General features: G+C 42.6%; 1 protein-coding gene across 1 annotated transcript; it reads right to left on the bottom strand.

Annotated features, from left to right (window-relative positions):
• Positions 1-1,806: 1,806 nt before the first annotated feature.
• On the bottom strand, positions 1,807-14,682 carry LOC132583272 (vomeronasal type-2 receptor 26-like). The gene is made up of 6 exons (XM_060254938.1): positions 14,615-14,682; positions 9,194-9,485; positions 7,782-8,666; positions 5,692-5,919; positions 4,915-5,041; positions 1,807-2,708 (listed from the first exon to the last, which is right to left on the bottom strand). The coding sequence occupies exons 1-6, from the start codon at positions 14,680-14,682 to the stop codon at positions 1,807-1,809; spliced, it is 2,502 nt and encodes an 833-aa protein (XP_060110921.1).
• Positions 14,683-14,687: the final 5 nt, after the last annotated feature.

Raw genomic sequence — 14,687 nt, 5'->3', positions numbered from 1 at the left:
GCCAGTTTCTAAAGTGCCATATACCACCTATATAACATTTTGAAGCAATTCTCCTTAATGTTATAACAAGTAGAAATTTTCATAGAGTTCTTCTATAGGTATTCCCACGACTCCATCTGTATTTCCTTATTTATATTTATCACTCATTTTATAATTTGTGATTTAACTACTTCATCTTCCGTAGACCATTTCAATAATAATTTGTATGTCCTTGAAATCAGCTTTTCACTTTCTCCAAATAGCATTCTCTCCAGTTCTGTTTGTTCTTGTCTTATTCCCGAGTTCTTAATGTCCTGTTCAAGCAAACTCTTTATTTGTTGCAATTGAAACTAATTATATTTATGTTGTATTTCTTCCGCTGTTTTTAATTCCACCTTTTTTCCTTGGATCTTTAGAAGTTGATTATAGGTTAGCCACTTCTCTTCTTTAATATCTGAATACAATTTTATTACTTCTGTTGGTATGATCCAAAGAGGTTTCCTCTCGTCACCATATCTTTTATATTTTAACCAGGTATTTAACAGATTATTTCTGATATAGTGATGTGAGAAGAAACCATCCATCTTATTTTTCCCATAGTACATATAAGCATGCCATCCAAAGACATTTCCATGTCCTTCTAATGTCAATAACTTTCTATATGATAATGTCATCCATTCCTTAATCCACACCAGGCAAACTGCATCATGATACAACTTTAGATTAGGCAGTTGGAATCCACCTCTTTCTTTTGCATCAGTCAGAATTTTCATTTTAATTCTTGGTTTTTTCCTGGCCCATACAAATTCTGAAAGTTTCCTTTTCCATCTAACAAATTGTTTATTGTCTTTCACTATTGGGATTGTTTGAAACAGGAACATAAGTCTCGGTAAAAGATTCATCTTAATTGCAGAGATTCTACCCAGCGTAGACAGGTTCAGTTTGTTCCATTTAATCATATCTCCATCAATCTTGCGCCAAAGTTTTTCATAATTATTTTTATATAGATCAATATTTTTGTTGTTATTTTTACACCTAGATATTTTACTTTTGAAGTAATTTCACACTTTGTTAATCGCTGTAGTTCTTCCTGTTTGCTGTTTTACATATTTCTACACAATTTATTTTATTTTCCTTTATTTATATAAAAACCTGCCAATTCTCCATATTCTTGTATCTTACGAAGCAGCAATGGTGTTACATGGGTGGGATTTTCATTTATAAACATCACGTCATCTGCAAATGCTCTGTATTTGTAAGAAAAACCTTTCATTTTTAGCCCCTCTATCTCTTTATCATCTTGGATTTGACTTAACATGTGGAATTCACTGCCACAGGAGGTGGTGGCGGCTACAAGCATAGCCAGCTTCAAGAGGGGGTTAGCTAAAAATATGGAGCAGAGGTCCATCAGTGGTATTAGCCACTGTCTGTGTGTGTGTGTGTGTGTATGTATATATTGCCACTGTGTGACATAGAGTGTTGGACTGGATGGGCTATTGGCCTGACCCAACATGGCTTCTCTTATGTTTTTATGTGACACAGAGTGTTGGACTGGATGGGCCATTGGCCTGATTCAACGTGGCTTCTCTTATGTTCTTCTTACTATCAGAGTATAATTTTTTAATTTCCATTACTTCTCTCAGAAAAAGAGAGAGAGAGAGAGAGAGATTCAAATGTATAATTCTTCTGTTTGAAATGTAAACCAAGCCTAACTAAAGAATGTCAGGGAATGGTTCATTGGTTTCATTCTCTCCACAAAACAAAAATTCCCTATTTGCATTTGATAAAAATATAACTGGAGAACAAGTGGATGGCTGACTAAAGAATTTAATGTTTTTTCCTTATCAGCAGCTCTCTTGTGTTCAACTCAGGTCTAAGAAGAATGACATAGCATTTGGGCAAAAAGATACAGCCTAGCAAGCCAGCACTGGAAGCTAAGATGGAGAAGATCTCCACGGCCACCGTATCTTTTCCTTTCGTGCTCAGGTAGGTGGGGACAAAGGACAGCCAAACACTGCAAAAGACCAGCATGCTGAAGGTGATGAACTTGGCTTCGTTGAAACTGTCAGGCAACTTTCTGGCTATAAAAGCTACAATGAAGCAGATGGTGGCAAGGAATCCAATGTAACCCAAGGCACAGTAAAACATGGTGACTGACCCTTCATTGCATTGCATGATGACTTCTCTACTCAGTGAATGCTTGTCGATATCTGGGAAGGGCGGAAAAGAACCAAGCCAAACAGCACAAATGGAAACTTGAACAAAGGAGCAAGAAATAACAATACAATGTGCCAATTCTTTCCCCACCCATTTCTGAAAAAGGTTTCCTGGCTTGGATGCCATAAACACCACAATGACAGTCACGGTTTTTGCCAGAATAGAAGAAACAGCAACGGAGAAGATGATGGCAAAAGTCACTTGTCGGAGGAGGCAGGTCACCTTGTCAGGCTGCTCGATGAAGAGCAAGGAGCAGAGGAAAGAAAGGAAAATGGAGACTAGCAGAATGTAGGTGAGGGTCCGATTGTTGGCTTTAACGATGGGAGTGTCCCGGTATTTTATAAAGGACAGAATCACCAGAGCTGTTATCAGAGACAGGAGAAGAGCAAAAAAGGCTAAAATAATGCTCATCGGCTCACGAAATGAAAGAAAGTTTGGGATCTTGGGAAGGCAGTGGTTTTGTTCTTGGTTTGGATAATGACCTTCAGAGCAAGGGATGCAATAATCCATGTCTGAAAGGAGAAGAAAACCTACTGAGGCACTTTGATTCTCCAAGAAGAGGTTTTTGTAAGATAGTAGCTAATATTTTCTCCTCAGTCCATGATGAAAACAGTTTTATAAACCTGTCCTAACATTGAAAATAAGTAAGAAGCAATAACACCATTTGCACCTGCCGGGATTTACTGAGATGAACGCACAAATCTTATTGTGGTTGAAGAACTTTTGTTGTTCCTGCTGATCCTTCTCAATTTCCTCACCAGATAGCCTCTGTCCTTCAAACAGAACTAAGCCATACTGCTGTTCAGGAATTCTGATACTTTTAAATCTAAATTCCCATAACCTCACAAAATCTCTGGAAACAAATGGAGAAATACACAGGAATGTTCAACACCAGTAAGTGTAAGGAGTGGTAAGCTGCAGTACTGCAGTCCAAGCTCTGCTCATGACCTGAGTTTGATTCTGGTGGAAGCTGGGTTCAGGGAGCCGGCTCAAGGTTGACTCAGCCTTCCATCCTTTTGAATTGGTTAAATGAGTACCCAGCTTGCTTAGGGGTAAAGTGTAAATGACTGGGGAAGGCAACGACAAACCACCCCATTAAAAAATCTGCCATGATGATGTTGTGAAAGCAACGTCACACTAGAGTCAGAAATTACTGGTGCTTGCACAGGGGATTACCTTTACATTTTTTAAAAGTCTAAGGTGACAAAAGAAATCCCATCTTCAAATATATACTAATGAAGTCTGAACTTCGGGAAACTGAGAAGGAAAGCGACCTTGAGGTCCTAGTGGATAACTCAATGGAAGTGACAACCCGGTGTGCCACAGCAGTGAAAAATGCTAACTCTATGCTGGGGAGTATTCGAAAAGGGATTGGAAATAAAATATCAGTATCAAGTAGTATCACAATGCCCCTATGTAGATCTGTGGTGCAGCCTCATTTGAAATACGATGTGCAGTTCTGATAACCGTATCTCAAACAGGACACCACACAGCTTGGGAAAGTACAGCAGAAGGCAACCACAGTAATGAAAGGATTGGAGGACTTCTCCAGTGAGGAAAAGCTGAAGAATTAGTTCAGAAAAGACATGCCTAAAAGAACAGACCAGATAGAGGTTTGGAAAATAAACATGGGATAGACAGTAGGGGCAGAACAAAATAACTTTCTCTGCCTCACCCAAAATACTAGAATTTAAGGGTATTTTAGGAAACAGATGGGCAGCAGATTCAGCACAGACAAAAGGAAGCACTTCTTTACACACCACCTAATTAAAAACACGGACCGATTTCCGACTAGCCTTACACTGGTCTCACGCTCCACTTCTCTGCGGGGCTTCAGCTGGATTTCACACTATCTGCCCCGGGGCTATAACTAGCTTCGCCTTTTCCCCACGGCAAACAGAAACTGGTTTTTAGAGGATCTTGTTTGCTGTGGTGAAGCAAGTTGCAGCCCTGGGGCAGATAGTGTGAAATCCAACATAACCCCCATTGAGAAGACGAGTGTGAGAGCGGCATAAGGCTGGTGGGAAATCAGTCATGGAATATGCTGCCTGTTGATGTAGAGATGGCCACAGATTTTGGCAGCTTTAATAGGGAATCAGATTCATGGAAGATGGCCTGTCAGTGGCTGCTGACCGTGTTGACTCAAGGGAACCTCCACATCCAGAGGCAGCAAACCTCTGAATCTCAGAGCCAGGAGACATCAAGGGAAGGCTTTGGCCTCTGTACCCTGTTGTTGGCCATCCAGATGAACGAGTTGGCTAATATTGAGGAAGGATGCTGGAGTTGACAGACTGCTGGTCTGATCCAGTAGGGCTCTACTTCTGTTAATTAACCTGGGCGTTTCCTCGTTAATTTGATAGTAAAAGTTGTTATCTTACCCTCTGGGACCCCAGAAAGGAATTCTTATGATCTTCAGACCTTCGTAAGTAAGCTCGTTCTTCAAATAGACTTGCCAAAGAGCTATTTACATTCTTTTGAGCTATTTAAAATTCCAGTCCGAAGGGGAGGACGAGCACACAGCCGGCTTGGTTAACGCATGCGTACAAAACCCCCCGGGCTCTACTTCTGTTAAACATTCTTAATGCATAATGACAAAATGGCAAATTTAAGTTTTTTGATAATTCCTCAAAGAGTAAAGGTTTCAAATTCCCACACTTCGAGTAATGAAACATTTGGGGAATCTTTAAAAGGAGGAATCTTTCCCAGAGCATCTCCTACCTTCTTTGTCTGACATTTTCCCTTCTGGACACAGATCACAATCGTAGCAGCAGAACTTCTTCCCTTCCTTCTTTCTCTTGCTGTAACCAAGTTTGCAGTTCTCATTACACAGGGAGGAAGGAGGCACCTGTTCTTGAAGAAAGCAAGAATTTAGAACTGAGGACAAAGTAGGAGTCTAGTAGCACCTTTAAGACCAACAAAGTTTTATTCAGAATGTAAGGTTTCGTATGCATAAAACTCTTAACTCACCAGCTATACGTATTTCAGCTCACTGTACCCCATCCCCTCGTCTGAAGAAGTATACACGCATACGGAAGCTTACATTCTGAATAAAACTTTGTTGGTCTTAAAGGTGCTACTGAACTCCTACTTTGTTCTACTGCTTCAGACCAACACGGCTGCCCACCTGGATCTTAAAACTGAGAAGCTATCACGAGTACTTTGTCTCAGAATTACTCTACAAATTGTCAATGAAATGGAAGTGTGATATCTGGGATCTCAAAGATGGCTCATAGTGTGTGAGAGGAATGCAGATTATCCAAAATATGATTACATGTGGCATTTTTGTTGAGCTCAGGGTTTTTATTTATTTATTTGATTTGATTTATATCCTGCCCTCCCCATAAAGGATGCTGTAATTAAGAGCTGATTTAGCAAATGTCATGGATTAAAAACATCATGGAATCCATTTGCTCCCCTTAACCCTTCTCCTTACCCATTTCATTAAACGATGAAGGGTTTTGTATTTGTTTGAGAAACACTGAGATGGTTTCTCACCTGTGGAAGGTGCCTATTCCACTTAATCTCATCCTGATCAATTATCACTCGTTGACTACGGGGAACCTGAGGATCCAGCCTCCCGATCTTGACTCTGACATAGGACTTATTTGGAAAAGCGATCATGTTGGTAATATCGAATCCACCTTTCAATTCTCCATGTTCATTGAAGGCTACTTCATCTCCAGCGCTGTTGTTGAAAGCCATTATCTGAAGAAGGGTGTGGAGCTTGGTGGAAAGAGAAGGAGCATTTAAGGGCATGGAATGAATTGGATGGGTTGGAGTGTGCTCACCAATACTTCTCAGTGTCAAACAGAGTTTTAGATTACTTTCTTCTAGGAGAGAAGTTATTTATGAATGCAACTAATTTGTTCTTTTGCCCATGAAAATAAACTTCCATTGCCAGACACAAGACAAAGGAAAGAAGAAGAAGAAGAGGACTGCAGGTTTATACCCCGTCCTTCTCTCTGAATCAGAGACACAGAGCGGCTTACAATCTCCTCTATCTTCTCCCCCCACAACAGACACCCTGTGAGGTGGGTGGAGGTCAGAGGGCTCTCACAGCCGCTGCCCTTTCAAGGAAGATTCTGCGAGAGCTATGGCTGACCCAAGGCCATTCCAGCAGGTGCAAGTGGAGGAGTGGGGAATCAAAACCGGTTCTCCCAGATAAGAGTCCGTGCACTTAACTGCTACACCAAACTGGTTCTCAGCAGGCTTCAGGGTGTTCCTTGAATGAATGCTGCTGAGTGAGCTTCCAAAAACATCCATTTTGGTTTTGCTCCATCTAAACTGGCAAAAAGGAAATGTCCGTAGCTCAGAGCTGAGGATTTGCTGGGCATGCAGAAGGTCCCAGAGACAATCTCCAGCAATTCCCTTTAAAAGGCAGGGCAGTAAGTGATGTGAAAGGTGATGTGAAGAGAGCCAGTTTGATGTAGCAGTTAAGTGTGCGGACTCTTATCTGGGAGAACCGGGTTTGATTCCCCACTCCTCCACTTGCTGGAATAGCCTTGAGTTAGTCATAGCTCTGGCCGAGGTTGCCCTTGAAGGGGCAGCTGCTGTGAGAGCCCTCTCAGCCCCACCCACCTCACAGGGTGTCTGTTGTGGGGGAGGAAGGTAAAGGAGATTGTGAGCCGCTCTGAGACTCTGATTCAGAGAGAAGGGTGGGGTATAAATCTGCAGTCTTCTTCTTCTTCCTCTGCTGGATGCTCTGGAGAGCTGCAGCTAGTCGCAGTACACCTTGATTCAGGGCCGGATTAACAAATAGGACTTATCTGTGGCACATCCTGCTAAATTGATCAAGTAGTATTCTCAAAATGTTTTTTTGCTTAATTTCACCATTTTTGTTAAAAAAAAAAATTAAAATAAAAAAAACTGTGGATTAAAAATGTAAATAGTTTCAAGTTTCTTCATTTTCCCTACAATTCTCTGTTTTTTAATCTTTTTTTGGGGGGAGGGCTAGTGGGCAGCTCACCTAGGGCACCAAAAACCCTCGCACCAGCCCTGCTCAAATTGGCAGGGAAAAAAGATTAAAAATCCCATTTCCCCACTCCTGCCAACATATCGAACCCCAAACATGGCAGAGGACTAGTGTTCCCGCTAAGCTAAGTTAGGGTGAACCAGCTCACAGTTTTTTAGCCTCCGGCTCACACATTTTTGTCTTAGCTCAGGCAACACGGCCCCAGAGCAAACTAACTGGTGCAGTAGAAGACGAAGAAGACTGCAGATTTATGTCCCGGCCTTTTTTCTGAATCAGAGTCTCAGAGCAGCTTACAATTTTCTTTATCTTCTTCCCCCATAAGAGACAACATGTGAGGTAGGTGGGGCTGAGAGAGCTCTCCCTGAAGCTGCCCTTTCAAGGACAACTCCTGCAAGAGCTATGGCTGACCCAAGGCCATTCCAGCAGCTGCAAGTGGAGGAGTGGGGAATCAAACCCGGTTCTCACAGATAAGAGTCCACACACTTTACCACTACACAAAACTGGCTCATAGCTTTAACGCCAGTAGCTCTTGAAGCAGAGTTTTTGCTCACAAGACTCCACAGCTTAGAGGGAGCATGGCAGAGTACTCTCTTTTTTCCCAACGAAGAATTACCTTCCAAGGTGGCACATCCAAAGAAGCCAAGCTGCCTCCAGTCTCCATTGCTCTGTGGTTGATTCTAGATGAGCCCAAGATGTGTAGGGCATGCGCAAGGGCATAGATGGCATTATATATACCATAGCTGTGGCTGGTCATCCTCATTTCAAAAAAAGGTGCTGGGACAGTCTCCAGCTTCTCCTCTTCAGTGCATGTCTTACCAGAGTGTTCTGGGTTAACAGAACCTGGGAATGCACAGTCGAACACTTGCTCCCAGAAGTCCTTGATAAAGCCATCCCCCTTTGCCTGGGTAGGTTTTAGAAGTTGAAGAAATCTATGGAAGCCTCGGATGGGCTTGGAATGAATTGAGAAGGAAAGAGCACCATGGAATGTCTCTATATCAAACGCCTTATGAAAAGGGATGAGTGCAAAATCCATCTGGGCAGTTGTAATCCACACTTTTCCTGTAGAGGTCCTCTCCCCGTAGTCAGTCCCTGTGATATTCATCAGCATCGTGGGCATGAAGATAACAGTCACCAGCCAAATAAATGCTCCACTTCCTCCATAGACGACAATTGCATTGGCTTCGCTGTCCAAGAACTTTGCATTACTACTGTCTAGATATTTGTTCAGAAAGAGTATGTCATCCCAGGGGACCTGTCTTGCTGCCTTTTCTGTGAAGGCTGTACAGATTCCATTCCTGGAAAGCATCGGCTCCAAAGTCTGCAAGAAACGATCTCCCCTTTCGTCATCCAGAGTGATGAGCCCAACCCATCTCCACCTGAAATGCAGAAGTAAGTGGACAATCCCCTCATACTGAAGGGCTTCCTTGGGGAACATGCGGTAAAAAGATGACCGACTGGTTGGGACATCCACATCCGATTCAAAGGAGCCAAATGACAGCTAGGAAGGAAACAAAAAGTCATGTTATAGAGCAGGGGTGGCCAACGGTAGCTCTCCAGATTTTTTTGCATCTGGAAAGCTACCGTTGGCCACCCCTGTTATAGAGGGATAATCAGACTACTTGACTCTATTCATCACCTTCTTCTTTAAAAGACATTTAAATGTTACTCCAGATCTTATAATATCCCCAATGTAAATGGTATAAAATACAACTCTGGTTTTCAGAGTGTTCCACATGTTCTTTGTCTGCATATTTCAGCCTTCTACTCGTATAATTGTTTGTAATTATTTTATTTTATTTAGAAACATTTATTAGCCATCTTTTCAACTTGAATATTCAACACGCATCCTTTGGAGTTCTTTCTGACAACTGTCATTTCAAGATCCATATCACACCCAAATCCCCTGTGTAGAATTGGCCCCTTAATTTTTTATTCTTTGCAGTACTTGATAATAGATCAGCAAAGGGGATTAAACTATGTGTGAGATTCGTGAAAGTCCAAATAATCCCAGTTCTCTGATCGTACCTGTGGGATCTTGTAAAGACTTAAGAGAGTCGCCATGTCTGATGTGGTTTCAGAACTATAGCCCCCAATTATGCCAGCCATTTTTTTCTGGTAGCCACATTTGTAGTTTGGGACAAGTTCAGCTGTGGTGAAGAGCAGGTCCAGGGTGGGTCTGTAAATCCATTTTGAATCATAGGTGGAGTCATGGATGTGGAACCCAAGAGTAATGTTGGGCAAGATGGTGGGGTCCTCATTGATCTCAAAGACGGCAAACACCAAGGCCAAGACATGCTGGTAGAACTTTGTTTTCACGCTACAAAGACAATCGGTTATTGTTTAAGAAGAGAATGCTTCAAAGCACAGCATCTGGATTGGCCACAGTATTGTGTTTGAGAACATCACTAGGTCCTAGCTGAATCAGAGAAATGACCATCGGATTCACTTTTCATTTCCCGTAGTATAATGCTCTTGGAAAACCTGCAAGCTGGACATGGAGCCATCTGCCAGTGACCGATGTTCAAATGGATACTGGAGGTTCCTTTTAGTTACCAAAACAAATAGCCCTTGATAGATCTATGGATTTGTCTAATTCCCTTTAGGATGCACAATCCAGTAGCCTTCAGCAGAGATTTTATGTCTGTCCTACCTACACTGCTAAAATAAATAAAGCGTAGGGCGTTTTCGCACTCACCTTCAGCCGGCGCGACCCCCCTCTTCACCGCGCAGGATCTGCGCGGATTTCGCACTAAACGCCGCAGAGCAGCCGGAAGAGCCGGAAACTCCCGGCGCTTTTGCGGCACAAACCGAAACCACCAAAAAGCAGTTTGGCGTTTGCACCGCAAAAGCGCCGGGAGTTTCCGGCTCTTCCGGCTGCTCCGCGGCGTTTAGTGCGAAATCCGCGCAGATCCTGCGCGGTGAAGAGGGGGGTCGCGCCGGCTGAAGGTGAGTGCGAAAACGCCCTTAGTGATTCTGAATTCTGCTGTTGTGAACAGTGGGGAAGACACTCTTGTTCTGCTTTCCCCAAACTCTCTCTTCCCCCAAAATCTCTCTCTCACATCTTCGTTTATATGCTTTTTGCCTTATATATAGGCTATATATATAAAAAAATGTTTGCCCATTGATGCCGCAGTTGCTTCAGTCTGTACTTATAAATATCACAAGCCTCTTGTGTCATACAAATATTTTTGCATATATGTCACACTGACATTTTTCTCAGAAGTTTTTATATTTTTTAAACAATAGTTCCCTCATCGTTACTTTATTTTCAAGTTTTGGCATCCCCTGTGTATTTCTCAAAATAGCCTGCATTTGGGTGGATGTATATTTATTGCAGTCTGAACTCTCTGCTCAAAACCTGAGTTCGATCCCAGTGGAAGCTGGTTTCAGGTAGCCAGCTCGAGGTTGACTCAGCCTTCCATCCTTCCAAGGTCGCCAAAATGAGTCTGCTGTGACAATGTTGTGAAAGCAATGTCACCCCAGAGTCGGAAACGACTGGTGCTTGCACAAGGGACTACCTTTACTTTTTATATTTACTGCAGCTTTAAAAAAATCTCTACCTCCTGCTATATACCTTCTAATCAGGGAAATATATCCAGAGGAGTTGGCTGTGTTAGTCTGTTGCTGCAAAATAGTAAAGAGTCCAGCAGCACCTTTAAGATTAACGGATTTTATTTTAGCATAAACTTTGGAGAAACAGCTCTCTTCATCACAGTTCTGACAGAGAGAGCTCTGTTTCTTGAAAGCTTATGCCACAATAAAATCTGTCAGTCTTTAAGATTTTACTGAACTCTTTACTAATCTAGGAAAGTGTATAAATGCTAAACAAAACAAAAAAAGTGCAATCTACTTATAAATTATTAATGAAGCAATATTGTGTAAGCATAATCTTTGGCCTTGGAGTGTGAATACTTTATTTGGGTAGCCACAATGCTTAGTGCTATCCATTATTATTAAAAATGCCTACTGAGCTTTGCAAATATGCAGATTTGCTCAAATAAAATCAGATATCATCACCACCACCACCACCTCTGTGTTAGAGGAACAATGATTCTCTTACATTGGATAACATTTATCAACCTGGCAGGGATGCTGCCTAAATTCAAGCTTTTGCAAAACACAACCAGTATGAGACACAATTCCACCAATCAAGATTTCACCAGGCTGATATGACTGTTGTGGAATCTGAGGAGGATGGTTTCCAGTGCACTTCATACTACGGGATTTATACACAAGGAAGTAGCATCGGTATCAGCACCAACATCACAGATTCTGCCGTATGCAATCAAAAAACACCTTTCTCCATTTGGACTCTCTGAAGAGTCTCCTCTTCAGGGTCTCCTCTAGAGTATTGTCAACATTATCTTCAGCCTGGTTTCAAGAAGATGACTCAGATGGCTCCTGTCTCTTCCAACACACTTTTAAAGGGTACACGTCTGAATCTTATCTTTCGTGTCCCAGCTGTTTGCTTTGTGTGCTACTCATGAGGTATTGAGTAGCAATATGGTCTCTCATTTTAGCAGTGAATGGCTCCGTGGAAGCTTTTATAACCAGAACATGGAGATTTCATTTTAGATTTGTTTTCTGTTTCATACTGGAAAACTACTGAAAATTCGACTGATTGAAGAAATGACAGTCATTTTGGTAATTATACTGGAGCTAATCTCCTCTGGAAGACTGTTGGTAATGTCCTGAGGTCATTGGCTGCAGAAATAGTGAAGCAAAAGTATTTGTCTGATCTCATCTAGCAAGATTAGCAGCTGGAATGGTGTGGTCAGACCACCAGAGGCTGTGGCCATCCATGATGCAATCCAAACAACAACAACAACAAAAAATGGGATGGGATTCTCAGACAGGAAGTAGCCATGGAAAATCACTGAGCAACTTCTCCTTGGATGAATCTATTTGTTTATTGATTCAGAACATGTCTGCACCACTTGTGCAGAGAACCTGTGCAAGCTGGTTTACAACCTAAAACATGATAAAGCAACAAAGAGCATAGAATCATTACAAGTTCTGAACAGAACACCCTAAAAATCCAGTAGTGTAACTCAACATAAGACATATGCAGGGCCTGTTTTCTGGAAAAAGAGATGCCGTGGTGAATGACGGAGAAACACACGGTTGCCCCTCCAAAACTTTTAAACATTTTTTGACTCCTGAAAGCTTATGACTCAAGAATTCTTGAAGCTACTGGCCTCCAATCAAACTTTGTATAACAATTCTTAATACGTCCTCCTTGGACACTGGACCTCACTCAAGAGTTTAAAAGATGCCCATTCACTATTACGGTCATGAGGGAGGGGGTGTGACTCTATGGTAAAGCCTCTGCTTGGCATGCAGAAGGTTCCAGGTTCAATCCTCAGCATCTCCAATCAAAATGCCTAGGTAGGAGGTGATGTGAAAGACCTCTGCCTGCTACCCTGGAGAGCCGCTTCCAATCTGAGTAGAAGACTGACATTGATGGACCATTGGTCTGCTTCAGTATAAGGGAGCTTCATGTGCTCCTGTGTTCATGACTACCGTGTAGAGCAGGGGTGGCCAACGGTAGCTCTCCAGATGTTTTTTGCCTACAACTCCCATCAGCCCCAGTCAGCACGGCTGATGGCTGGAGCTGATGGGAGTTGTAGGCAAAAAAGATCAGGAGAACTACCGTTGGCTACCCCTGGTATAGTGTGCACTATCCCACCACACAAACACATACGATGTATAAGATCTGGTAACTTTCTAAGCTAAGGAACTTGCCTTATGTTTAATATATGCCCCTTATGATGGGGCATATAGAGAGAGAGGGACAGAGGAATTGAGTTTTACCCATTTCTTTTAATCCCTTACACACCCTAAACTGTGCTAAAAGTATGCTTGTGAACATTTTTGCTTTAATAAATGCTTTATACCCAGGCTGTCAAACATGCAGCCTGAGGGACAGATCAGGTCCCCAGAAGGCTCCTATCAGGCCTTACTGTCATCTGCTTCCTTGTTCCTCTCTCTTGCTTCCTTCTTCCTCACCGCTTGCTTTTTTAGGCTTGTTCAACTACACAGGAGCTACAGAGCAAAGCCTCTGTTTTCTCCATTGGCTGACCAGCCCAAGAAGCAAATTATGTATAAAAGCTCACAATGCCCAGCCGTTTCATGTTTTCACCTGGGTCTTAGTCTCAAAGCATTGACCATGAGATTTCTGCAATAGATGTCAATAAATCAAAGGTAGGCTTGCAACTTACAGACACACACCTGAACAACACCCGAACAGCATACTCAAGATAGCTACAGCACAGACATTGTCTCCAGATTTTGATGCAATAATTCAAAGCAGGAGGTGTCAGTCATCAGAAACTGTTAGATAGAAAAAATATTGCAAGAGTGCTTATCTTTTAAGTGCATTTTACTTTAAGTTTTTTTTTAAAAGATTCTTTGTGTTTTTCTGTGTCCTTTGTAAAGTTTATATCTCCACTACCTGGCATTACATTTTATAACATGGATGGACCGGCCTGACAAGGTCTAATTTATGTCAGATCTGGCCCTCATAACAAATGAGTTTGGTGCCCCTGCTTTATTCCTTTTGATCTTTTTAGTGGTTCTCAGACCCCCACTATCTTGGACATGCTATTTTAGAAGGAGTAGCAGGAGGAAGGGGAGGATAGTCAGTTGGCAAGTGGCTGTTCCCCCAGTGGTGCTCAAGGCAGTAAGCTGTTCCCATGGTAACCAGGTGCAGAGGAGATGCAGGGGCAAGGCCTCAGAACTTGGAAGGGAAGTTGGGAGTCCTGACCATTACAGGGGCAATTGCTACAACGGGCAGGTGGTGGTGGTGGTGGTTAGGAAAGCCTTGGAAGGCAGGGTAGCACAGGGCATAAAGCAGAGCAGGACCATTTTGCTACAAAGGGCAAAGGTGAAAGTGGCTAGGACACCCTAGTGGAAAGTGACCCAGAATACAGTGCTCTGCTTGTGAAGGGTCATGGATCCTAAAGGATTTCAAAGCGCTCGGGGGAACTGTAGGATCCCAAATATTTGTTCTCTTGAGGTTGCAGTGGGAATGTGGACTGTAGATTTTGAAGTTATTGAATTTTTACTTCTCATTGACCTCTTGTGGAAGTCACCCTACTGGTTTACCGCTGGGTGACCGGAAGGGTTCCAGGAGACATCTAGAATGACCTTGGCAGAGAACTCACACTAAATCTGACAGATGGTGGTACAGTGCTCTTTAGAAAACCCAGGACTTTTTTTGATAGCAGGAACTCCTTTGCATATTAGGCCACACCCCCTGATGTAGCCAATCCTCCAAGAGCTTACAGGGCTCTTAGTACAGGGCCTGCTGTAAATTCCAGAAGGACTGGCTACATCAGGGGTACGTGGCCTAATATGCAAAGCAGTTCCTGTTACAAAAAAAAAAGCCCTGGAAAGACCTATAAAGCAGCAGGGATTGCAGCAAAGAGATGTTATCGCTACTACTGCATCAGAGGTGGCTTGTTATTGCCTGCCACTGCGTAGTGACTCTGGACTTCCTTGTACTCTTGCATCCTAG

This window comes from Heteronotia binoei, chromosome 15 (genome assembly GCF_032191835.1).
Source record: "Heteronotia binoei isolate CCM8104 ecotype False Entrance Well chromosome 15, APGP_CSIRO_Hbin_v1, whole genome shotgun sequence".
Taxonomy (NCBI): domain Eukaryota; kingdom Metazoa; phylum Chordata; class Lepidosauria; order Squamata; family Gekkonidae; genus Heteronotia; species Heteronotia binoei.
This window is presented reverse-complemented; position numbering and strand designations above follow the sequence as displayed.